The sequence below is a fragment of the Saccharomyces eubayanus genome, chromosome II (assembly GCF_001298625.1).
Source record: "Saccharomyces eubayanus strain FM1318 chromosome II, whole genome shotgun sequence".
NCBI lineage: Eukaryota > Fungi > Ascomycota > Saccharomycetes > Saccharomycetales > Saccharomycetaceae > Saccharomyces > Saccharomyces eubayanus.
This window is the reverse complement of record NC_030977.1, coordinates 560,492-584,897: the sequence shown is the minus strand read 5'-3', so window position 1 is coordinate 584,897 and position 24,406 is coordinate 560,492. Positions and strand designations below refer to the sequence as shown.

Sequence of the window (24,406 nt, the reverse complement as noted above, 5' to 3'; positions counted from 1 at the left end):
CTTCAAGGTTGAGGGCGTGGCATTCCTTTGTAATGTTTCATCTTGGATGAAAGTACAGTTTTTGATGATTTGCATTCTTTACGCTGGAGACGTTTGCTCCTGGCGCTTCTTCAAAGTCACCGAAGAGTGAACTAACTGCATAAATACCACTTCCAAACGGCATTAATCAAGGCAGAAATGTTGCAAGTGCATCTTGCGTTTTTGCAGTATTCTTGGTATTGTGGTCACACAGCACGGTGTTTTTTCTCTTGCTTAAACGACCTGATCAAATTCCTGCAGAAGATCATGGTATACTATTTGTATCTTCTTGAGAGCAAAGAGAAGCATTGGAAAACGTGGGAAAAGTCTGCGTATGCTCGAATTGGCGGACGATGTCGGATTTGATTGAATTACAGAGGAGCTACCTATTAGGGGTTTTAAACCAGATCGAAACAAAGAACAACTTAAAGTTTCTTATCATCGATAAAACAGTGGAGACAATACTAAGTTACCTGTTCCTCACACCTCGAGAATTGCTAAACAATGTTACTTCTGTAGATCTGATCGATTCACCTACTAGGAAGGGTCAATCTTCCATTGACGCTATCTACATATTGGAGCCCACCAAGTTCAACATCAATTGTATCGACGCTGACTATATGGTGAGACCCCCCAAATACAGAAGGTGCCATATTAGGTTCTTACCGGGGCTAACGAATCCCATATTTCAGTTCTTCCAATCAAAACGTTACATTGGCCAAAACCTTGACTCATTCAAGCCCATTGAATTGGGGTTTTTCGTTAAAGAAGCTCAATTGTTCCAGACTTTACAAATGGAAAATTCGTTGCAGGTTTTTTTCAATAAGAACTGCCAAGGTCTAATTCCTACTAATGTGAGGAAGATTGTGGGCTCTTTGGTGAGCTTATGTGTCATTACTGGAGAATATCCGATTGTTAGATATTTTGAACCAAATCCTTTAGATGAAGAAGATGCTCGTGACTCAAATCCCGTGGCAGGCTCAAATTCTTTGACCAGGTCCATTGCAAATGCCTTCCAAATAGCGATAGATACCTACGCTCGTAATAACCCCGAATTTCCTCCTCAAAATACTGAGAGGCCACGTTCAATTTTGATGATAACTGATAGAACATTGGATCCCTTTGCCCCTATATTACATGATTTTAGTTATCAGGCAATGTCTTACGACTTGGTCTCAAACGTGGATACACAAAAGGATACATACCACTATTTTGCAGAGAATGAAGCCGGTGAACAAGAGGAAAAGACTGCGAAATTAGTAGATCTATCTGATCCTGACTGGGTTGATTTAAAACATCAGCACATCATGGATGCGAATGAGTACATTCAAGGTAGAATCAAGGAACTAATCGCCAAAAATCCGCTGTTGGTTGATAGATCAAACGTTAAAAATACTACCGATTTATTAAGTGTGGTGGCACACTTAAAAGATTTCGACGAGGAAAGAAGAAGACTGATTTTACATAAAACTTTAATTGATGAATGTTTAAAAGAAAATGCGGAGAGAAAACTGGCTGATACGTCCACTATTGAACAGAGCCTTTCCGGATTCGGGTTGGATTTTAACGGTGAAAAGACAAGACATATCATTGACGACCTCTTACCTTCTTTAATGATGAAGGAGCCAACAACACTAGATAAGCTACGTTATATAATTGCGTATGCTCTTTTCAGAGGTGGCATTATTGAGTTGGATTTTATCAAACTATTAAATTTTATCGGGATTAATCATGAACATGAAAATTTCCAGCAGTATCTGACAATATTCAGAAACTACAGTTTAATTGATTTTAAATTGATTAAAGATAAGCCAAAGGACAAACCGTTCCAAAAAGAATGGTTCCATGATACGTTAGTAAATGATCCAAATATATTCCACACTTCAAGATTTGTTCCAGCTGTAGGAAACATCTTGTCCAAGGTCATCGCGAATCCGTTATTATTGAGTGAGCAATATTTCCCCTATTTAAAGGATAAACCGATTGAGCTCTTGAATGAAGAAGAATTTCAGGCAGGCTTAGTTAATACTTCTGCCAATTCCTCCTCGTCATTAAGGAATCCACGCCATAAAGCAGCTTGGACCACGAAAAACTCGAGCTTAAAAAAAAGCATACCAAGACAAAGGTTTTTTTATTACGTTATTGGTGGTATATCACTTTCTGAAATAAAAGCAGCATACGATCAATCAAACTTGAAAAATAGAGATATATTCATTGGTAGTGACGAGATTTTAACTCCAATGAAGTTCTTACATGAAGTGAAACATTTACAAAATCCAAGAGAATTCTTCAAGTTTAAAGAAGATCAACAGCAGCAAACGAACCCTCCGGATTTCCTTTTGAAAGAAATGAAACCAGTGGCACAACCCGTCTCCCATATTCATTTGAGAAGCCAGAATGATGGACCCAAACCAGGCAGTTCTAGTCCAGCTGTAGCAGGCTCTCCAAACCAAGAGCTGCCTGAAAAGGAAAAGAAGCGCAGTAAATTCTCGAGATTCCTGAAAAGAAAATCCCATCACGATAAATGATTCCTCAAATATGAATAAAAATCATCAAGATCTAACTAAAAAGTAATATAAACGCCCCTATCGTATATAAATCTTATGTATTATTTAATATTTTTGTGAAGAAATTCCTGATGATATTTAGATTTTGTCATATCATTAACGTATCCAGATAGTGGATTTTTTGCACCATCGTCATTACTGTTTGTTATTTTTGTGATTTTATGACGTCCAAACGCCGTGCTTTGCCTCCAAGATCGTTTGGACGGCTGTTCTTCTATTTTCTCCTTTTGCTGAAGCCGTATTTTCTTGTCCAACTTAGCCTCTTGGATCTTCGCTAATTCCTTCAGCAAATCTTCCTGGTCATCCTCACTCTCTTCAAAATTCTCATCATCATTCTCTTCAAGATTCTCATCCTCCACAGCGTCTTGTTCGTCTTCGTTAATTTGCCTCTCGTCTACACTGCCATCGCTACTTCCTTCGCCTTGTGAACTACTTTCTTTACACTTTATATCTTGCTTGAACTTCCTATACTTCAATTTCGTGTGTCCTGGTAGTAATCTTGCGTGTTCAATGCTTGTTGGAGTATATGCGGCAGCTTTTGCACCACTTCTTGCCTCTAACTGTGGTCTGTGTGATGTGGTCATGATACTTGTGGTTATTCTGAGTCCGTCTTTCCAGATAGCTCTCTCTAAAGCTTCTAGATCTTTGTTTCATTGCTGTCTACCTTTCTTGTAGAGATAAACTATTTTGGTAATTTTGATTATTTTTTCAAGTTGCGAGAAATGGAGAATTCGCTACACATTGGCATGTAATGAATATTTCAGAGAAGAATACAGTAATAAACACATAGAACTCACTGCATAACAGCTACCGACCTCAAGTTATTGGTACTAACAAATCTCACTTTACATTTCTTTTACTCCGATTTTACCTTCCGTAAATTATTGGACCCAAGATGGAAAATATAGAAACAACTGCACATGAAGACACTAATATCATCAAGACTGGTCTAAGAAAACAAATGGGCCTTCTCAATGAAACAATATCAAAAAATGAGAGCGATTCAGCAGTGGTACAAAAAGAAGATAATGATTCGATGGAAGATACTGGGGCCGCTACGATAGGTTATATATCAATTAAAGACTATGCATACGAGGATTCAAATCCGCTCCATTATGGTTATTTTGATGGAGACAATGAAGAAGATGAAATGGCTTCTGATTCTTCAGATATGGATGACGGATATAATAAAAGGCAAAGTATAGCGCTACCTGACGACTACATAGTTAACCAGCGTGCGGTTGCCCTCTACGATTTCGAACCTGAGAATGATAATGAACTAAAATTGACGGAAGGTGATCTGGTATTCATCAGCTATAAGCATGGGCAAGGTTGGCTAGTAGCAGAAAATGAGTCAAGATCAAAGACGGGACTGGTACCGGAGGAGTTCGTTACCTATATACAGCCGGAAGATGGAGAGGAAGAAAAAGAGGACACTGCTCGACCTTTCTATCTAACGCATTTGATTACACAAAGTGTAAATCCTGGAAACAACAATAATGACATTGACGACGACGATGATGACGACGATGATGACGATGATGATGATGATGAATGGGAAGATATTGATGATGTTGCCGAGGTTGAAACAGATGTAAAAACAAAACTAAAAATATCGGATTGATATGAACACGATAGTAGAGTAAATTCATTGAAAACGGATTAAAAGGCGCACCAGTGTTCTTTGCATGATCAGTTTTACCTCTTGTTTTTCTTTCATCTCTTCTATGCCATAATTTCTATTTTTACAAAAATATATATATATATATATATATATAAGTTTGTGTATTTATGCATATATTATGTTAGATGGTTACTAGTCAGAAAAATCCTCCACTAAATCCAACTCTTGAAAATCCTCGTTCTCATTGATTGTTTCTCCCTTCTTAACTCGTGACAATTCTTTTGAATCCACAGGTCCTCCGATCTCTTGAAGCAACGCGTTTGCACCACCCAATAATTCTTGTACAACTTCATCCTTGCTATCAGCATTAATGCCCATTTGTAATGCAAAACTCAATGCTAAACGAGAATCATAGACAAATTGAGTAATCAATTCGTTGGATAAGTCTAATGGAACTTCTTGAATAACCTGGTTGAACTCGTATATATTTTCTGGATTGAGATTTACTTCAGGGTTTTTTAGCTTGAAGATTTCCAATTTACTCATCAAATAATAAGTAAACCCCTCCAGGTAATATCCTTCTATGTTATCTTCGTCAATATCTCTTACTGCCGTAATAACCTTTAAGGCGACCTCATATGCGCCCACTTCGAGGCACATCTTGGCCAAAGATAAGAAAGGTTGTAAAAGATCTACAAACTCTGACTGCAAGCCAATAGTCTGGGCTACGCTATTGTTTTCATTTATACCATCACCAATTTCTTGTTTTCTTAGGTCAAAGAACTTCCAAGCCTGCGAGAATGCTTCATACGCTTCACCAAATTTCTGTTGAGAGATTCTAATTGAACCCAAAGTGGACCACGTTTCAGGGGATTTTCCATCTGTGAGTTCCATAGCTCTCTGTATTAACTCCTCACACTGTTCTTCTGCATTTTGTTCCATACACAAATCAGTCATCCATATCTCAATCATAGAAAGTAGCCCACCAACAATTTTTTCAACTTGATCATTTGTTAATTTGTCGCCAGCAATACTGGAAATACTCACTATTCCACGAGTTATTATTGAAACACCATCTTGTCCACCTATGATTTGACCCATGGTGAAAAACTTGTTTGGCCCACCAACTTGCCCTTCTGAATCTAATTCGCAAGCACGTGCTAAAATGGGATAGGCTTTTTCCACTTGGCCATTATCCAAATACGCTTCCGCATATACTTCGTTTAGTATCACATTGTTTGCATTTTCTTTCTTTAGTGAACTTTTGAACGGTTTCAATATTTTTAGTGCTTTTTTGGCATTATTTTCAGCCAGAGCTTCTTTGGCTTGCTTGATGGTAGCTTCTAGTTCACTCATTCCTTTATTAAGCTCAACTACTCATTGAATTAGGGGAGAAAAAAATTGCAATCATATAATTAATAACTAATATTTTGATAAGTGCTAATGTGATGCCATCTCATCGAAATTTTTTCTTATTTTTTCAGTTTTCCAAAAACCATGCGGGTTACCCGTGAATTCTTATTACGTAAATATTCGTTAGAGGAATACCCTGTTATACAAATACTCTAAAATAGTTGTACGGTATATATCTAGACCAGCCATGTTAGCAGTTTCTTCATTCTCTCCCGATACGTTCCTAAATATTGACTGTGTTCGGTCCAGACCGTTCTGTCCATTTCTCTCCTCCCGCTATCCATATCCAATTGATCTAGCCTTTGGATCTTTGAGGTTCCAAATATTTTATATGTTATGTAACTGACACAGAAAAACATCAGTCCTCCATATGCTGAAAAAAAGGCTTTGGTGCTCCAAAAACGGTGTATGAAATTAGGATATCCCATGAAAATAACGAATAATGAACAGCCAATTAGACCATAAATCGCTAAATAGGGTTGGAGCGGAGATTTATACGGGTACGATGAATCATTTCTTGATATGATGTCCTTTCTCTGTTTTAGAGCGTAATAGAATCGTAAAAACGAAAGATTTAATCCCATCCATATAATAGATGTACTGGCGCTAGAAACATTGGCCAAGACATCAAAATTTTCAATGACGGTTTGATCGACTGCAATATAGGCAATGACCGAAGATAAGGAAGAGAATATCACAGATACATACGGTACACCTCTCTTATCGCAAATTTCAAAAACGGATGGTGCCTTTCGTTGCACGGACATGGCGTATAATGTTCGTGAAGAACTAAATAACGACGGTATACCCGCAGTGGCGGTAAAAACAATTAATATTGCGTTGAAAGCGGATGCGAACGTACACAATCCGAAATTCTGCAGTGCAACCACCCAGGGACTAGAGTAACCTGTTCCAACTGAAATTTGTCTATAATCCACACCACCGTGACAATTGGTCCTAAGTCGCCAGTCCATCCCTATACCTTTAACAATTGCTTCATACCTCTTTTCGGAAACACCAGGAAAATATGACAGTAATCTTGGGTCTCCGCTGTATATATTTATACCGACTGAAAAAATCAAAAACATGTAAGATATCAATACAATGGAAAACGTTCTCTTGGTAGCAGAAGGGATTGTTTTTCTTGGGTTTATTGCTTCTCCACTGGCCAAAAACGTCATTTCAACACCGCTAAATGCAAATGTCGAAATCAACATTACCGAAGCTGTAGCTAAAAACCGCCCCTTGGGCCCAGGAATGCCTTTTATGCTTCCTTCTCCAGCATCTGCCAAATCAAAGGTAGGACGATATAATCCGTAAGTCATGTTTTTTATAGATTTGGAACTATCCCAATACCTAAAGCCAACTCTTTCATTAACGTCGTTTCCATGCCCAGCATTTAGTATCACCATTGTGAAAACCATTAAAATCGCAACTATTACTTTGCTGATACCGGTGACATAAACAATTTCACCCAACATGCTAACGTCTAATAAATTTACCACAATGCTAAACGCTGAAAACAGCGTAATAAACCCTGCCGTTGTTCCCTTGGATATGTTTACATCATTATAATAACTGAGGTAGAACGTACTTGAAGAAACTTGGGCGGGAAGGGCAAGCATGCAGGAAATCCAGTATGTCCAACCCAATGCAAAACCAAAAGCATCCTCTACAAATCTAGAAGCTAATCCAGAGAATCCGGATGATACAGGGATAAGGGTAGATAGTTCTGTAAATGACAGCAAAGTTGCTAAAATAATACTACCAGTAAGTCCAAACCCAAGTAACGTACCAAATGGTCCAGCGATAGAGAATGCTTTCCCTGATGTCAGGAACAACCCGACGCTGAAGCATGCCCCAATAGAAAGCATTTGGATATGCCGCACTTTCAATTTCCGTTGGACGTGGTATCTTCTAGTTGCTCTAGACCTATTAAATACTTTTTCAATGTCGTGCAGTAATGACCCACCTTCTACAGTAGATTCATTACCAGATAAACCTTGCACATTAAATTCGTCAATAGCATGTTCTTTATAGGCCATGTCTACATTTTCGTCGATGGCAATATTTCTGTAGCTTGTATTATCGATTACGTCGGTACCGGAAGTCGATATAGAACTGTTGCCCTTGACATGATCGACAACGTTGACGTTATCACCTCTTCTTTTCAATTCTCCGCCGAAATTAAGATTTCTTTTGAAGAAGGTCGAAGTCATACGTTTCATTCTAGAGTACCTATCGGGCGGCTGACAATCATTAATAGGCCCCATTGGTGAATACTGTTGGTTTAGCGAATCTTCGTTTAAAATATGTACWCCATTTTTAGTAGTCTGACGGAATAATTCATCCATCCTTTCCCTGAGTTCATATTCTCTTTGAACACGTTTGTTATAAGTTTCAAAATCTTGAATGGGTTCTTGGTAGGTTTGTTCCTCTTCTGAATTAATCATGTCGTTTATAGTCAGATGTTTCTTTTTAGTATATCTATCCGTCAAAAAGAATCGTTGGTTTTGAATCCCACCTCTATATAACTCAGCGTCATTCCATCCTTGTTCTTCAATAATACATTTTAAGATTCCAGTGTCTATACTATCAGATATACTTGTTGTATGGTCGGTATCATTCTTAACAATGCTGGAAGAGGTATCTTGCCCCTGTGAATGAGAGTCTGTAACTTGGATGTTGTTTTCGTTTGGAAATAGGCCATATACTTCATTGCTAGAAGCCATGTTCCTCAAATAAATCCCCTTTTTCTAAACAATTCTCTTTTGATTTTCTGCCTTTTTTATTACAGGCCTGTTCTGTTTTTCTCTGAAGAATCACCTTGATAATCTTTGATAATGTAAAATTATAGAAGGCAGTGCATATGTGAAGTCGATATATCGAAGGAAGTTATTACTTTGGAATCATACGAGAACTGCTTTTAGATTCTTTATTAGAATTTGTACTTTGAAGTTTAGCTCCGCTCTTAGTTTTTACACAGTTCTTTAATTTTTATCCTGCCGAATTTTAGCATAAAGAACAAATTATAGAAGCAAGCCCAAAATACGTGCTACCAGGTATTTTCCAAAGAATGTTTATTAAAATGCGTTTTATAAGTTATATATTACAGATATTTTATTCATTACTTACTTTTTTCTTCACAGAATCGATCAAGATCTTGAGTTCTAATATACTATCGGGAATATCATCTATATTTTTATCACAGCCCTCCGACGCAGGAGCTGAAGTGTTTATTGGTGTCTGACATATTGAGTGGCTTTCTGATATTCCTTCAAAGGCACTGCTTAAAAGTCCTACAGCATTTCTTGAATTTCTAGTTGACTGTATATCTGTTGTTGCCGTAGCGTCCGAACTTGCAGCTGGTAAATTGGTGCTGTGACTTGGTGTGCTAACTGGTAGTACAGTATGCAAACTAGTTATCCTTGAGTTTTTCCTGAATTTCATTGCCAGATGAGATGGTAGTGGTGGTGACGTTGAGGTGCCAGACGTATTTAGTCTAGAAGCCAAAGGTGTTTTAAATTCACTTGAGTGTGACGACGACAGGAGTATTGGCAGCTTTCTTTTTTTGACCCTAGGCGATGCAGATATATGAGATTCTAAATGTGCATAAGTATTCCTTTCGCCCATTTGCTGTTGATATTTGTTTTTTTCTTTTTCTAGCATTGTCTCCATCTTTTCATCTATATCCTTTGTAGTCTGTAATTGGGAGTTGCGTGAGTGAATTCCGGCCAATGACCTCTTTTGACGAAGCGTTTTATTGTATTTTCCTCTCTCCGTCAAGTTATAAATATATGACTGAGAGATCTCAGATAGTTTCTCTTCCAGACATTTATGAGGGGATTTCTCCGTGAGATTCATCAGGTCGATACGCTCAATAACACTGTTATAGTTTTTAGATATCCGATTTAGTTTTAGGGACTGTTTAATAGTACCTTCCGATAGCGTATTCTCCGCAGATTCCCAATAAATAATCAGAAGACAAAAGCATATATTAGTGTTTAGGGAAACGCCAGTGATTAATTTGATGAGTTCCTCACCGTCGTCCTTCAGTTTCATTTCTAAATCGAATATGTCAGGATTTGTAACACCTGTATTGAAGATCAATAATTGCAAGTCACTAAAATCAGATGGTTCATAGTTATCATCAATGCAGCTGATCTTGCTGGAAATAATGTTATTCTCAAATTCCTTTGAATCCCGCATCGTTTGCAAATTAAATTTATTCAAAATCCAACGATTCGAGAGGGATGACCAATCTTTAGCGTAAATAAAAATATTTGCGGGAGTGAGAAGATTTGTGGGAAATTTCCTAGTCATTTTATCATAATAGATTGACTTCAGATCTAACGGTTCCCATAATTTCGAGGTTTTCGTTAAAAAAGTGGCAAATTTGTTGAATTCATCGTTGACGGGTGAGAAGGTTATATTTTTCTTATCTGAAGATGATAATCTAAATGACGAATCTACATTACTCTTGTATGGAGTTCTCAATAAACGAGTGGGCTTTTTAAAGCTTGGTACTCCTAATTGGTGGCTCACAAATTCGATTTCTTCCTTCTTTCGCTCTTCAATTGCGCGATTATTTTTTAAGTGAGAGTAAGATGATTTCCACTTCTTAAAGTAACGTTTCATTAGCGCATGATTTCTTTTTAATTCAGCGCGAGAATCCATATATATAAGATATAATCTTTCATGAATAAATGCATCATAAAGCTCATACGACATCGTATCAATGAGCTTTTTCCTGTGATTAACTTCTGAAAGCTCTCGTTTAACAATTTCAGTTGCATTATTGTTAACTACTTCTCTTATTAGTTCATCTGTAATTTGCTGAACAACTTTTTGTTTGTTCGCATCTTCCTGTTTCTTTAGGCGAATTTTTTCTGCTTCTATTCTTTCTAGTTCTTTATTCTTCATTTTTTCTTCTCTAAGTCTCTCGCGTTCCAGCTTTGCATCTTCTGTATCAATATCGGTCGTGGATATCTTTTCAGGTCCTGAAATTTGCGCTTCAGAGCTCGGTAACAATTGATTAACTGGTCGAGAGTTTTTATCTGCCGTACCATTAGTTTGTTGTTGTTTTTGCTCTAATTGAAATGCAGGATCTGTTTGAGTCAACGGAGAGTTATTTTTTGAAAATTGAAATTGACATACTTGAGGTGATTGTTTAGCTTGTTGTGGGAAAAAAGTCACCGTGGGATGGGTAGTGCTTATCTTTGAAGGAGCAGAATTTTTCGATCCAAAAAGACTACTTTGGTTGAGTATCTGGTTGGAGTTATTCTTTGTATCTGTTTGAAAGAAAGGCTTTTCAATAGTAGATAACGCTTTTACACTTCTTGAATAAAATTTTACATCAGCCAGTGAATCAAAATTCTCTTTACCACAATTGATCAAACTCTTATAACTCGTTTCTTGTAATCTGTTCTCTAAACAGTTTAAGTACGTTTTCTTTAAAGGTTGGGTTTCTGCTAGTTTATGTGAATACTGGGTTAGTGTCTTCAAGTCAGCAGAATCTCCGTTTATGATTTCAATTGAGTAGTGATTACAAAATTCAATTGTTTCCTGTCGACTGTTGAAAAGCAGTGTATTTTCTAGATAGACCAACGGAATTGGTTTATGACGTTTGTTCAAAGTATGTGATAAGGCTCTCACGGCATAAAACCTAATTTCTGTTAAATGCATTTGCAAGAAAAATCCCATTAACAATGGTAAGTTGGGTGATTGCATCAATTGGAAAAATCGTGCATAAAGATTTAGGCAATTTTCAGTTTTAACAAACCCACGCTCAGTATATGCAGAATTAGAAATGATTCTTCTGAAGCACAAAGCCATCTGAACCATTTTATCTTGGAAGATATGTTTTGGTAATCTTTGAATATTTTCATCATATTGAGGGTCTCTTATCTTACTTAAAAGAGCATAAGCTCTAAATTCAGCTTCATTTGGGCAAGAGCCGCCACTAGAACGAACGTCGTCGTATATTTCTGACAATGTGATTAAAGATTTATGCAATTGTTCTAATTCTTGTTGAAGTGAAAATTCAACGTTTGATTTTACCATGACATGTAAAATCAAAAGATGTATTCTTACGATGCGTTCATTACAGTCTACTGCTTCAGGTCCTGAGTAATTTTGGTATGTAAAATCTTGTCTTATAGATCTCATTCTGTCCCATAAGAAACCCTCACTCTCTGGTAATGTCGCTAATAAGTTATCAACGATATAGTCCAGTGTTTTAACTAGAATGTGTGGCGGCCTAACGTCTGAGGGCAAAGGGGGGGCAGCAGCTGCTGCAGGCCTTGCGAAAACCTTTAGTGCTCTAGTCCTGGAAGCCTTTTTATCATTTGGTCCATTTTTTTCATATGAAAAGACTGTATATTCGACATTTCTCCTTGATCTTTCAAAAATGGGGCACATATCCTGACATGTACCTTGAAATACGATTGCGTCGTAAAGATCCTTTGCTGAATCAGCCTTGTCTACGAGACCTTTGTCCTCCATTATTGAACGCTCCTTATTTCTCATTTGCTTTAAAGTTTCATATAGTTCGTTCAGATCGTCGATGGATTCTTCCAAGGTTAACATCTTTTGTTGATTGGCCTCATCCCAGGAATCTTGTACGAATTTTCTCTGTTCCAATTGAGGTTCCTGGTTGATTAAGAATCTCGGCAATTCTCTAGGCTTGTGTGGTTTTTTCTGGAAACCAAGACTCTCAGGAGAAGCAATCAAGGGACCTATAAGCTGTATAGTATTTTGGTCATTAATCATATATTTCTTTTTTTGGTCAGGTGCTTTCCCTGTATGCGATGGTGAAGGTAAGTGATCCTGCAACTGTTGTTGTGATTTAGGCCATGAGGCAACGGAACTTATCATGAAGGCGTTTTTCGAAGAATCCGTGCCATTAGCATTACTATTACCGTTTAGAAAGAAATTGTTGTTGCTGGCATTAGCATTGGCATTGGCATTGGCATTTGTAGTATCTTTATTAGTAGGCCCATTGAAAAAACCGAAATTAGCGGAAGGCACTATTGAGCCGAATTCGGTATTCATTTAAGGATCACCTTCCGAGAGTTGTACCTGACAGAGCTATGGTGAGTATTTCCCAGTCTTGAGACGTATCTGGTACCTTTTCTTCTTATCTTTTTTTTATCTTCAATTGAGCTGTATACATTACGCTTTGTTATATTTTTCTTTTCATGAAATTGAGATTACCTTTTTTTTTTCAAGAATGCAGAAAAATAAGCAATAAGATGTGGTAAAAAGCAGGCGTCAGTAAAGAGTCTCGTTGGAAGAGGACGAGTGCTCGAAGATAGGTAATAATAAATCTAGTTTCAAATTATCTATACGTATACGCGTATTATATATATTTTATTTACTTGTTTGTTCGTTCGTTGGTTCAGGGAAGAGAAAGAGAAAGAAAAGACCTAAAGGTCATTCCTTAGATCAAGTTTCTTGCTAATAAGATTTCGGCAATCAAGACACCGGAACCAGCGGCACCGATGATGGTGTTGTGGGACAGAACAACCATCTTGAAGTCCAACAATGGGTCTTCTCTGATTCTACCGACGGAAACACCGTAACCGTTGTCTCTGTTCCTGTCTAATCTTGGTTGTGGTCTGTCGGCTTGGTCCAAAACGTGGATGGTTTGCTTTGGAGCGGAATGGCAGCCCAGCTTGTAAGCATCACAAACGTATTCTCTTAGACATGTCTTGACTTGCTCGACGGATGGAGCAGGTCTGTTTTTGAATCTCAAAGAGATACACTCTGTGTGACCGTCAGACACAGCCACTCTGTTACATTGAGCAGAGACCTTGATTTCTTCAGGGGTCAATAGTTTGACGTGGGTCTTGTCTTCGGACAATGGGGCCAAAATTTTCTTAGTTTCCCATTCCATCTTGTCTTCTTCACCACCGATGTATGGGATGATATTGTCTAAGATGTCGATACCTGGAACACCGGGGGAGAAACCGGCACCTGAGATGGCTTGCAAAGTGGTGGTGGTCAAGGCGTCGATAGGACCGAACTTCTCGATCAAAGGCTTCAAGGGGGCGACGAGGCCGGCGGTAGAACAGTTGGAGATACAGATGATGAAACCTGGTCTTGGTTTACCTTGGGCCTTGGCAGTCTCCAGTTTTTGGGCAACAATGTCCAAATGTTCAGGGTTGACGACGGGGACGATCAATGGCACGTCTTGTTCTCTTCTGTAGTTCTTGGCGTTGGACACGATGGGGATGCCGGCTTCCATGAATTCCTTTTCGATGGCACCAGCGTAGTCAGCGTCCAACCCAGAAAAGACGATGTCACAGTCTTTGAAGAATTCGGATTTACATTCGGAAACGACGATGTCGTTGGCGGACTCTGGTAGCAGGTCGGTCTGTTTCCAGTTGACGGCGTCGATGTACTTCTTACCGGCAGATCTGGAAGAGGCCCCAAGGACTTTCAATTCGAAATGAGGATGGTCAGCCAACAAAAGAATGAAACGTTGACCCACAGAACCTGTGGCACCCAAGACACCAGCAATTTTTTTTCCAGCCATTGCAATACTTATTTAATTTTATTTTTTTTTCCACTTATATACGCTATATTGAAAAAGGCAAGAATTATTAAGCTTCTGCCATGAAAAAAAGATAATGACTAAATAAATAGCAAGTTTTTATTTCTACTTTTTCTTGTTTTTTGGCATTTCGAAGTGGTGGTAATCAAAGAAAATGAGTCAAACACTGCTTGACGTAGTTGGAAGAAGAAAAAAAAAAAAAAATGAGGGCGAAAAAAAAGAAAACGGCAGTTTTGAGGCCGCTGCCGGTGAATCAAAAGCAGGACCTGCAGAAAATCAAAAAACAGTAAAGACAGTGGAGAGAGATAGAGAGAGATAGAGAGAAAAAGAGACTCCTTGGGTGTAGGGCTTGAACTGGTATGCATATATTGTAGTATACAGAATGTGTATGTGGGCGGATACGTAGGATGTTATGTAAAAAGGAGCTAGAGCACGCCCTACTCTACTCGTCAGCGAATGTAGTCTTCTTGCCGCCGGTGGCACTGGCACTGACGCCGACACTAGTCTCGTCCTTGGCGGCGGTGGATACGAGAATGGGTGCGGCAGAGAAGTCCTGGGCGGGAGGCAAGCCCTTAAAATCTCTCTGGATTCTCTTCAGTTGTGATACGGAGCTGGACAGATTAGTGTCCATGTTTAGCCCGGGGTTGGCGGCACCGGCGGCAACGTCCGCGTCCGCGGCGTTGACGTTGATGGTGTTCATCGTGGTGCTGTCAATGATGCTCTCCTTCTCGTTGATGAAGCCCTCCAGGAACTGTAGGACCTCATCCGTGGAGACGTGCTGGGGCAGCTGTGTAGTGTGGATGACCACGGGGGTGTTGAGTGTGGTGACCGAGTTATTGCCTGCTCTTCTGGAACCTTTCATCATTGTGTACTGTGCTGTGCTGAGCTGTGCTCTACGGCCCGATGAGATGTCCTCTGTATTGCGTACATACCTCATCTTGTACCAGCTCGAATGAAAAATTTTACGTCACGGCTGCTTACCCGCCCGAGAACTCTTACCCGCCGCCCACGCCCCTTAGGGGTCCGCCGCCCCTCGTTCCCCCTAGGCATTTGTCTGGTCCCGCCTCGCCTCGCCTCGCCTCGGCTGGTGTCGCCTGGGCGCAGGCTCGGGCTTCCCGCTAGGCGGACTTCCATACGCTTCCATGCGCTTCCGTCCGTGGTTTCGTTGGGCTTACGTTGGTCTGTCCCTCTTTCTGTCTGTCTGTCTGTATAAATATAAGTGCATTCTCTTTGTTCCTTCGTTCTCTAATTAGTATAAGAGGTTCTCTTTCCTTTCTTGACGGTGTTCTTTTTTTGCCAATTATTAAATTCTTCAAACTAAACCCAACTCTACCGAAAACCCTACCATGTCCCAAGTTTATTTTGATGTCGAAGCTGATGGCCAATCAATTGGCCGTGTCGTTTTCAAGTTGTACAACGACGTAGTCCCAAAGACCGCCGAGAACTTCAGAGCGCTATGTACCGGTGAAAAGGGTTTCGGCTTCGCCGGCTCCCCCTTCCACAGAGTCATTCCAGACTTCATGCTACAAGGTGGTGACTTCACCGCCGGTAACGGTACCGGTGGTAAGTCCATCTACGGTGGCAAGTTCCCAGATGAAAACTTCAAGAAGCACCACGACAGACCAGGTTTGTTGTCCATGGCTAACGCTGGTCCAAACACCAACGGTTCCCAATTTTTCATCACCACCGTTCCTTGCCCATGGTTAGACGGCAAGCACGTCGTCTTCGGTGAGGTCGTCGACGGTTACGACATCGTCAAGAAGGTCGAATCTATGGGTTCTCCTTCCGGTGCCACCAAGGCTAGACTCGTCGTTGCCAAGTCCGGTGAATTATAAACACGGAACAAATGCTGAAACGAACTCTTTCCCTTTTTCTCTCCCCCACCCCCACCTCTATCTAAAAAAAAATACTGTATGTATATACGTATATATGTGTATGACAATCAATTCTTATAGCTAGGTTTCATGTCGCAACTGGCTACGTTACGCTACTCTGTGAGACTGCCCTTCATCTATAACTACCTCGTGCTTTATTGCTGACCGCCTCCCGGGTACCACCCCTATTTTTCCTCAACTAAGGCGTTTCGGTTTCGGCTTAATTTTTATGTACCAAGAAAATTTTCGTTTTTTATCATCTTTCCATCCATTTCTTTTTCAGTTTGAGTTTGAATTTGGAATTCGGATTTTAAGTTGAATTTACCTCAGGTTTTTTTTTTTATTTATTTATACTTTTCAAGTGGTGGTTTTGATATTTAAAAAGAGTATCTTGCCTGCAATATTCAAAAAAAATATCCTCCCCCTCACTGTCAAACCAAGCAGCCCACACAAATACCGTTTCAAAAATGGACTCGTTATCGAAGAAGATTCAGAATCTAGGCATGCACGACATTAGAAACGCCGCAAGGTTCGCCCAAAACGTGATTGTACAATACGAACCCTACCAGGTAGACATCCGTCGTGCCACCAACACCGATGCCTGGGGCCCCACGCCAAAGCATCTGGCCAAAGTCCTAAGAAACAGGTACCAGGTACCGCTATACTTGATGACCGAATACACCCTGAAAAGACTGGTAGACCATATCGCCACGAGACCCAAGAATCTGTACGAAAAGGCAAGAAAGGACTACGTCAACTACGGATCTGAATGGAGGGTGGTCTTGAAATGTCTGGTAGTCGTCGAGTTCTTGTTACTGAACGTCGACACCGGCGACGAACTAAATCAAATTAGATCTTGTTTACTCACCCACAAACACATACTGACTAGAGAAATTGCCCAATTCAAGTTGAAGTTCTCGAACGATGGTAAGATGGAAGTTCACGAAAGAGGGATTAGGAAAAAGGGTGAATTGATCTTGCAGTACTTGGAAGACCCTCAATTTTTGAAAAAGGAAAGAGCCAAGAATAAGAAGAACGCCTTGAAGATCCGACAGCAAGGGGAATCCTCCATTTACAACGCCAACCAAATCTCCTCTTCCGCCAACTACGATAGCGTGGACGATGAAGGGTTTGGGCCGGACGCTGATGGGTCCGACGATGAAGTAGACGCCAACAACGTCACTAACTTCAACGTCCCCGTGGAAACAGAAGCGGGCTCGAGCACTCGCAGGCGTTCTCACATGGACGAACAAAGAAGACAAAGAAGAGAAATCCTCAGAGAACAGATCAAAAACAAAGAACAGCAAAGGAAAAGAAAACAACAGCAAGATAACATACCTGATCTGATCGACTTCGATGATTCGACCACCACAAACAGCAATCACAACACAAATGACGACGACGAAGACGAAGACGACGAATTCGGCGATTTCCAGAGCGAAACAAGTCCCGATACAACAGCGCCCAGAACAACCGGAGGACAAATCGATGACCTGCTAGACTGGGACGGTCCAAAATCAAGCGCGGATATCACTGCCGCCACAGAAACGTCACTGCCTATTGTCGAAAATACGCAACCAAAAGCCCGCCCTCAAGCTACAAAGGACAAGACCAAAGGCAACGACGCCTTTTCCGACCTTTTCTCTTACTCCAAGTCATTGGTCTAGGGTACCAACAACCAAAACGACACCCGGAATTTCAATACAGCAGCACAATTATTCATTCTCCGATATATGTATACATATTTTATATACAAGTTTTTAATATTGTCTTATTAAACTGTCCTTCCTTTCTTCAGTACTATTTTTTGAAAACAACCAAAAATATATGTCATTTATCCATGCAAAGAAAATACGTATGTACTTAAGTATTCATTGATTTACTAGTTCGGTATCGGCGAGGGCCTTGGACACATCGTCCACACTCGTGCCATCCTCCTCTATGAAATCGTCGCCTGTGCCCACCACACCTTGTTCAAACATTTGTTTCCCGGTCAGCTTCCCATGGTGGGCCTTCGTTCTTCTTACCTGGTCTCTTTCATCCAGTTTCAGCTCTTTGCGGAAGTTGGACCTCCATTCCAAATACGTTTCTCTTGTTACCTTCGTACCGTGGAACTTGGCTTGTTCCTTCTTTTCACGCTCTTGAGACTCCCACTCGTGTTGTTTTTCCAGTTTGCCCAATTCCTCGCTGTACCATTGTTCACAATTCTCCTTTATCGACGAAATAAGAGCAAAACACATTTGCATGCCCAGCAACATGTCCGTTTCGATTTGTGTTTCCAACTTTACCGTTAATTCGGGTAGGTATCCCTTAAAACTAACCGTATCGGGCAGGTTTTGGAACTTCTTCAGTATCTTATTCCCGTTGTCATCATACTCGTCCTCCTCTTCTTCCTCTTCGTTTTCATCCTCCTCTTCGTCTTCATCTTCCTGGCCTTCATTGAGGGCGACTTCCTGCGCTTCTAATGAGATAGTGCATGGTTCATCTGGATAGTTTTCTGGCAGCTTGAACTCTGCAGTTATAATGTGCTCCTTTGTCAAAGGTGAGGTGGATTCACCCGTATCCAGCTCCAACTTAATGTCTACCTCAAATTTGATCTTTGGATACTCATCGTTTGTGATCCTCAGTTCATCAGGGTAAATTGACTCTAGAACTTCTAATTCCTGTGTCTGCTCTTCTTTATAATCCATAATATGAACACGTTCCTTCCAAATTGGGGGGTTTCTTTCAGCCTTCTTCAAAAATGTTCATCTCTACTTCTCGAAGCCAACCTTTCAAGATGCTTGTTCTTCCTATATGGAACAACCAAAAATTTTTCATTCTTTTACGTGTAGTTACCCGAGCCTGTAGCCCTTACCTTGGCAGGGCCTTATATTAGGTCTGTAATGCATAAATAGTCACGTGAGTAGGGTTATTCTGGAGTTTAATTAGGTCAGGCACCAATGGCACCCAAATATTTTTTTTTTTTCTTTTTTGCTCGTATTCCCTCTCTCTCGCTTTTGAGCAGCATGAGCTATTACTAATATGGTGAATCAAAGAACACTGATTCAACACTTGACGGCGTAGATCATTGGACAATGCCACACTTTGGCACAACAATTTCACCTGCTTTCCCAAAAACTCTTGATTTCAATCAACCTCTGAGTTCTCAAATACAGATTACAAGATCATACGAACCTACAGAACCGTATCTTAAGTCGATCCAATCAATACCAAACTAATTATGGTCATAAATCTTGCCATGACTAACAATTACTACCTCAACATTCGAAACGCTAATTCAGCGTCAACTACTACATCCTCTATATTCTCCAATTTGAATGAAAACTACGAATCAAAAATTAAAGAAATTGAAGATTACTATATAAAGACGCTACTTAATGAGAATAACGACAATGATGACGACGGTAATGACGACGGAAGTACCAGTGATGGGCGTAATATAAATGAAACGGACATTCTGAGCGAATCTTCTCCAAGGCCTTCCCCTTCGTTGCCTTCTAAACCGAACTGTTATCATTCATTGGCAGATTTCAAAGATTTGATCATATCTGATTCTAAGCCTATAGATACATTGTACTCTGCCAATCCCTTTGCAACTAGTAACAATATTTCATTAATCAATTCTACCGAGAAAAAGCACAAGAAGAGGTTGCTCGAGGTAGAGATCAACCCAACTTATACAACAAATGCATCTTCATTACCTTTAACCACAGAAAATTTACAAAAGTTATCACAACTGAACTCACCGCCAAATGGATTACCATATGTACTCCCAATTCAGAAAACAACAAATATAGAACCCTCTACAACCTCCCCCTTGCAAGAGCCTCAACTAGTTAATAAAACCTTATACAAGACGGAACTGTGCGAATCATTCACCATTAAAGGCTTTTGTAAGTACAGTAATAAATGCCAATTTGCTCATGGTTTAAACGAACTAAAATTCAAAAAAAAATCAAACAATTATAGAACCAAACCTTGCATAAACTGGGCAAAGTTGGGCTACTGTCCGTATGGTAAGCGCTGTTGTTTCAAGCACGGCGATGACAAAGACGTACAGATATACCAAAGTGCTACCAATGGCTCAAGTAACGGTGCGGAAGTTGATGTGCCCTCCTCTATCACAACTTTCATCAACAATAACAACACCACCAATTTGACTAAGCCCAAAAATTTACATACTAGCGTTAAAGCATTGCAAAGGATGACTTGGTAGTCCGTTTAGTAAACCATTTGGTCATTTGTCGCGTTTTTTCGTTACCCCTATTTATTATTTCATTTTCATACTTATCCGGTTATGAAACAACATCTTAATTTTCAAGAACCACAAGCACTATAATCGGTTGTTGTCCATCTTTTTTTTGTACTTTATTTATTGAAATAGATAAAAATTTCATTAATTTTTCTATTTAATTATTGTCATTTTGTATGTCCGTATCTCAACGTACTGTTATTTAATAATAAAGTTTTTGTTATTTATTTATTTTACTCAACGATAAAATTACAGTTCATAATGTACGTTTGTCTACTATACAATTTTTCTTCTCTAACTTGTTTTGCTTAATTATCTCAAGTTACTGAATGATTGACTTTTCGGAACTCTGCTTCTCAGTGACCTTGTAGATACGGATCTTCTCGATGCACTTAGCCTTTTATTAGAGCTCTTAGTATTCTCACCAGGTAATGGGAAAATCTTCCCTGAATACATATTGTCTGTTGGGTCATCGGCAATATCCTCTAAGCTTATTCCTTGCATGTTTCTTTGGATTAGATACCGTAATGAATTATACCAAATATTGTGCCTTTGTCTCGTAGGGCAGGTAAATTTGATATACCTAGTTTCTGTAGTAACAACAATACTCTTGTGATACAAGCCTGTTGGATATGGGTTTGGGTCTGTAACGCTCTTCACACCCAAAATGGCAACACCCTTCGTTTTTGTACTGGCGGGATTCTCTAAAATAGGATTAGATGCTGACCAATATAAAGTTAAAGTGTATGGATGGATCCAGAAAAATCTTTCATGACGTGATTCAAATCCGAAAGGCCCCAGACGCGGATAATATTTGAACAAATATTCCCCAATGACTGTTTGGGTTAATGCAGGTATGATGCTTGGTTCATTTAGTGAAGCTAAAGTTTGTAAAGATACCGCTCTATCAGCAGATCCTGCACGTGACATAAACGATTCCATTGCATCCCTTCTGAAGCCTGCAGTATTCCTAGAAGGTGCTGTTTTGATCTTTGGAGTCGAATTTGATACGCTTTGTAGGTGAGTGTGGTGTTGGTGATGTTCTTGCTGCTGTAACTGTGGGTGGCTTTCATAATCCTCGTAAGCAGTAGTTGCAGCAGCTTCGGCAAGTCCTTTTTTTATCCCGGACTTTGTGGATACAATCGACTTTTTCGAACTCAATTTAGATGATTTGCTTACGTGTTTAGGTGGCGTGCCTTGAGCCGCAATATCCTTCTTCGATGGCAATCCGACTTGAAATCCACGCTTTTTGGCTTCTGATTCTAAATCTTTGTTATTCACATCATTCCATTTCTTCTCTTCTGTTGATAATAGATTATGGTAATAGGAAACAGGGAGTGCAACAACGTTGCTTGTATCTGGAGTATTTGCATACGATGTAACCACGAAAGCGCTTTCAGGTATACACAACATCCCATATTTTTTGGCTTGCGTTTTGATAATATTTATATCATTTCGAATTTCTTGTGATTCATCCGCAAAACTGGCGGAAATATCGTCATCATAATCCACTTCATCTTGGCCCATTGTGCGTTCTTCGTTCAATATTAATGTTCTATCCCTAGTTGTCGGAACTATATTATGATCAGCAGTGTGTTCTTCCTGTTGTGCTATTGAAAATGTTGGATGAGCTAGTTCATATTTAATATCTTCCAACTCTTGCCTCTCTACAGGTACTAGACCGAAATTGGCGGCCTCACGTATGACATCATCCGCAGAAATTAAATGGTTTTCGGATCTTGCCATCATTTCAGTATACTCTTTCTCGTCAAGAACAACCATATCCAGTGCTTCTGCCTTCTTAACAAGTTCTTCCTTATTCATAGAGTGATCAGCAGAATGTTCTTGAAGCTCATATTCTTTAGACGCATTTGTAATTTCTGTTACTGGAGATTGCTTTTCTGATACAATATCATTCGTTTCTTTCTTATCACCATTCAGGCGTATTGTATTATCCTTCAGTATGTGATATTCTTTGAACTCCTCATCAGAAATTAGGGTCATACCCCACTTTTCTGCCTTCTTGGATAAATCATTTATGTCGATGCTACTAGCGACACTAATTTCATCGTCATTGTCTTTCCCAAATAAAGGAGCTTCTTTGTTTATGAGATTTCTACTTGAATCTTTGATCAAAACTAATTTATATCCTAACTCTTCGGCACAATTTTCTAGGGTTTCGTATGTGAGGTTGAAATTAGTGATTTCTTTCATAGTGGATGACTTCGAAATTACGTCAGTCACATCCCCGTTGTGGTCAAGATCGTTTTCATTAAAGTCTAATATATTATCGTCTAAGGCATCTGTAAACATACTTGATGTTGTAGTAGAAATACTGCTGGTGGTATTCAGAGACTGGGTATCTAAATGCCCCGACTTTTCTGCTTGGCGTGATTTCAGCTCATAGGAGGCTTCGTTGGAGTTTAATGAGTGTAATCCCATATTGAAATACCGGGCATTTGCTTCTAAGTCTTCAAAAGTATTGGAAGGGGAACTAATAGCGTTCAACATATGTTGGTACTCTGCATTGTCTACTAAGATGCAATCAAATTTAGTAGCTTTTTCCTTTAAATAGGCCAAGTTGGGATGCTCATGGTCCGCAACAATTGCGTCATACTCAGATACGGGCAATGTGAAGTGGTGAACCTTTGCTAAAGAACTTTGCAAGTAGTCCAATTGCGGATTCTCATATTTGTCAACCATAAATTCATAATTCTGATGTGACATTGCAGTGTAACCCATGCTCTTTAAACAATCCTTCAAATAGTCAAGACTTGGGTTTTCGCACCTTTCAATGAGTTCATCAAAGCTAGTTTTAGAGATTACGTGGTAATTTAGCTTGGCCAATGTGTCCTTCATATTATCCACATTTGGGTTTTCTAAAGAGTCTTTTAAAGCTGCATGTTCATCCTTCTGCAGCAAAACCAAATTCAAGTCATGGCAGTATTCCTCTACCTCTTTCTGACTGGGATGACTGCATTTTCGATGAATCCCGTAATACTCAGCTTCATCGATAATTATTTTGTTCATCTCAGCAGTTTTTTCAACAAGGTATGATATAGAAGGATGTTCAATTTGATCCTCCAAGGTTTTCTTTTCTTCGCTCTTCAATAGAACCATATTGTTCTCTATAGCCTTTCCGCGGATGTAATCAATTTCAGGTAAATCAATTGTTCGCCTCATGTCAGCCAACTCGGCTTTACTAATCAAGTCATATCCTAATTTCAATGCTTTCTCTGAGATGAAATCATAAGTTGGACTCTCAATTGCTTCTTCCTTCTTTTCGTATACACTTTTATCAACTGGAATCATTTGGTATTTTTCACATTTTTCTTTCAAGAAATCAATAGAAGGATCGCTGAGTGTTTTAAGCATGTCGTTGTGTTCCTTTGTTGCTAAAACAACATAACCACGCCCTGTAAGTTCTTGTACTAGTTCTTCGGCGGTAGGATTAGATTCATTTTTCATTTTAACATATTCTTCGCTAGGTAATGCTGTTAAGTCAAACTTGGAGCATAGATCCAAGACATCGTCCCTAGAAGCTCTTTCAACAACCGGTTTTTTTAGGCTTGTTAAATTGTCCTTGGTGATGGCAACATAACCTAGTGAGTCTAATCTTTTCCCCAAATCGGATAGGGTAGAATTCTGGAGTGATGACTTCTCTAGAGAAGCGAGTTGGGGAATAGGTATTGGAACAAGACCAAAAGTTTTCACAGATGCAATAAGAGAATCCTTGTCGCTTAACTTGTCTTTCATTGTTTCATATTCTGCTCTATCAATCACTGTAAGCTTCATTGAGTTGGCTTTTTCTTCAATATATTTCTTGGAAGGGTTGTCCAAAGAATTTTTCAATTTTTCATATTCAGCGATCGGAATCACTTCGTAGTTTAGTGTGTGTAACCTTAAAGTACAGTCTTCTAAAGACGGACATATTAAGCTGTCGAATTCTGATAACGAAACAATCTTTTGTTGTAGTCTTGCAGCTTGTTCCGCCAAATACTCTAAAGATGGGTGTTCCAATTGCTCCTTAGCTTCAGAGTATTCATGTTGCAACTTGGAGTACTCATCATTGGATACAACTGTGTGGCCGAGACCGGT

At 39.5% G+C, this 24,406-nt stretch overlaps 12 protein-coding genes across 12 annotated transcripts; 5 read left to right on the top strand and 7 right to left on the bottom strand.

Annotated features, from left to right (window-relative positions):
- Positions 1-371: 371 nt before the first annotated feature.
- Positions 372-2,546, top strand: SEC1 (Sec1p; the record flags this gene model as incomplete). The annotated part of the gene is made up of 1 exon (XM_018363593.1): positions 372-2,546. One exon carries the CDS (start codon positions 372-374, stop codon positions 2,544-2,546), a length of 2,175 nt encoding a protein of 724 aa, XP_018223722.1.
- Positions 2,547-2,626: 80 nt separating this feature from the next.
- Positions 2,627-3,169, bottom strand: CWC15 (U2-type spliceosomal complex subunit CWC15; the record flags this gene model as incomplete). The annotated part of the gene is made up of 1 exon (XM_018363592.1): positions 2,627-3,169. The coding sequence occupies one exon, from the start codon at positions 3,167-3,169 to the stop codon at positions 2,627-2,629; it is 543 nt and encodes a 180-aa protein (XP_018223721.1).
- Positions 3,170-3,480: 311 nt separating this feature from the next.
- NBP2 (adaptor protein NBP2) lies at positions 3,481-4,209 on the top strand (the record flags this gene model as incomplete). The annotated part of the gene is made up of 1 exon (XM_018363591.1): positions 3,481-4,209. The coding sequence occupies one exon, from the start codon at positions 3,481-3,483 to the stop codon at positions 4,207-4,209; it is 729 nt and encodes a 242-aa protein (XP_018223720.1).
- A 192-nt stretch (positions 4,210-4,401) lies between these two features.
- On the bottom strand, positions 4,402-5,565 carry ACL4 (Acl4p; the record flags this gene model as incomplete). The annotated part of the gene is made up of 1 exon (XM_018363590.1): positions 4,402-5,565. The coding sequence occupies one exon, from the start codon at positions 5,563-5,565 to the stop codon at positions 4,402-4,404; it is 1,164 nt and encodes a 387-aa protein (XP_018223719.1).
- Positions 5,566-5,798: 233 nt separating this feature from the next.
- SSY1 (Ssy1p) lies at positions 5,799-8,354 on the bottom strand (the record flags this gene model as incomplete). The annotated part of the gene is made up of 1 exon (XM_018363589.1): positions 5,799-8,354. One exon carries the CDS (start codon positions 8,352-8,354, stop codon positions 5,799-5,801), a length of 2,556 nt encoding a protein of 851 aa, XP_018223718.1.
- A 388-nt stretch (positions 8,355-8,742) lies between these two features.
- Positions 8,743-12,675, bottom strand: SAC3 (Sac3p; the record flags this gene model as incomplete). The annotated part of the gene is made up of 1 exon (XM_018363588.1): positions 8,743-12,675. One exon carries the CDS (start codon positions 12,673-12,675, stop codon positions 8,743-8,745), a length of 3,933 nt encoding a protein of 1,310 aa, XP_018223717.1.
- A 388-nt stretch (positions 12,676-13,063) lies between these two features.
- On the bottom strand, positions 13,064-14,161 carry HOM2 (aspartate-semialdehyde dehydrogenase; the record flags this gene model as incomplete). Its single annotated transcript, XM_018363587.1, has 1 exon — positions 13,064-14,161. One exon carries the CDS (start codon positions 14,159-14,161, stop codon positions 13,064-13,066), a length of 1,098 nt encoding a protein of 365 aa, XP_018223716.1.
- A 460-nt stretch (positions 14,162-14,621) lies between these two features.
- On the bottom strand, positions 14,622-15,116 carry RPA14 (DNA-directed RNA polymerase I subunit RPA14; the record flags this gene model as incomplete). The annotated part of the gene is made up of 1 exon (XM_018363586.1): positions 14,622-15,116. The coding sequence occupies one exon, from the start codon at positions 15,114-15,116 to the stop codon at positions 14,622-14,624; it is 495 nt and encodes a 164-aa protein (XP_018223715.1).
- A 409-nt stretch (positions 15,117-15,525) lies between these two features.
- CPR1 (peptidylprolyl isomerase CPR1) lies at positions 15,526-16,014 on the top strand (the record flags this gene model as incomplete). The annotated part of the gene is made up of 1 exon (XM_018363585.1): positions 15,526-16,014. One exon carries the CDS (start codon positions 15,526-15,528, stop codon positions 16,012-16,014), a length of 489 nt encoding a protein of 162 aa, XP_018223714.1.
- Positions 16,015-16,520: 506 nt separating this feature from the next.
- Positions 16,521-17,720, top strand: ENT5 (Ent5p; the record flags this gene model as incomplete). The annotated part of the gene is made up of 1 exon (XM_018363584.1): positions 16,521-17,720. One exon carries the CDS (start codon positions 16,521-16,523, stop codon positions 17,718-17,720), a length of 1,200 nt encoding a protein of 399 aa, XP_018223713.1.
- Positions 17,721-17,924: 204 nt separating this feature from the next.
- Positions 17,925-18,743, bottom strand: GIR2 (Gir2p; the record flags this gene model as incomplete). Its single annotated transcript, XM_018363583.1, has 1 exon — positions 17,925-18,743. The coding sequence occupies one exon, from the start codon at positions 18,741-18,743 to the stop codon at positions 17,925-17,927; it is 819 nt and encodes a 272-aa protein (XP_018223712.1).
- A 533-nt stretch (positions 18,744-19,276) lies between these two features.
- CTH1 (putative mRNA-binding protein CTH1) lies at positions 19,277-20,272 on the top strand (the record flags this gene model as incomplete). The annotated part of the gene is made up of 1 exon (XM_018363582.1): positions 19,277-20,272. The coding sequence occupies one exon, from the start codon at positions 19,277-19,279 to the stop codon at positions 20,270-20,272; it is 996 nt and encodes a 331-aa protein (XP_018223711.1).
- Between the last annotated feature and the right edge of the window lie 4,134 nt (positions 20,273-24,406).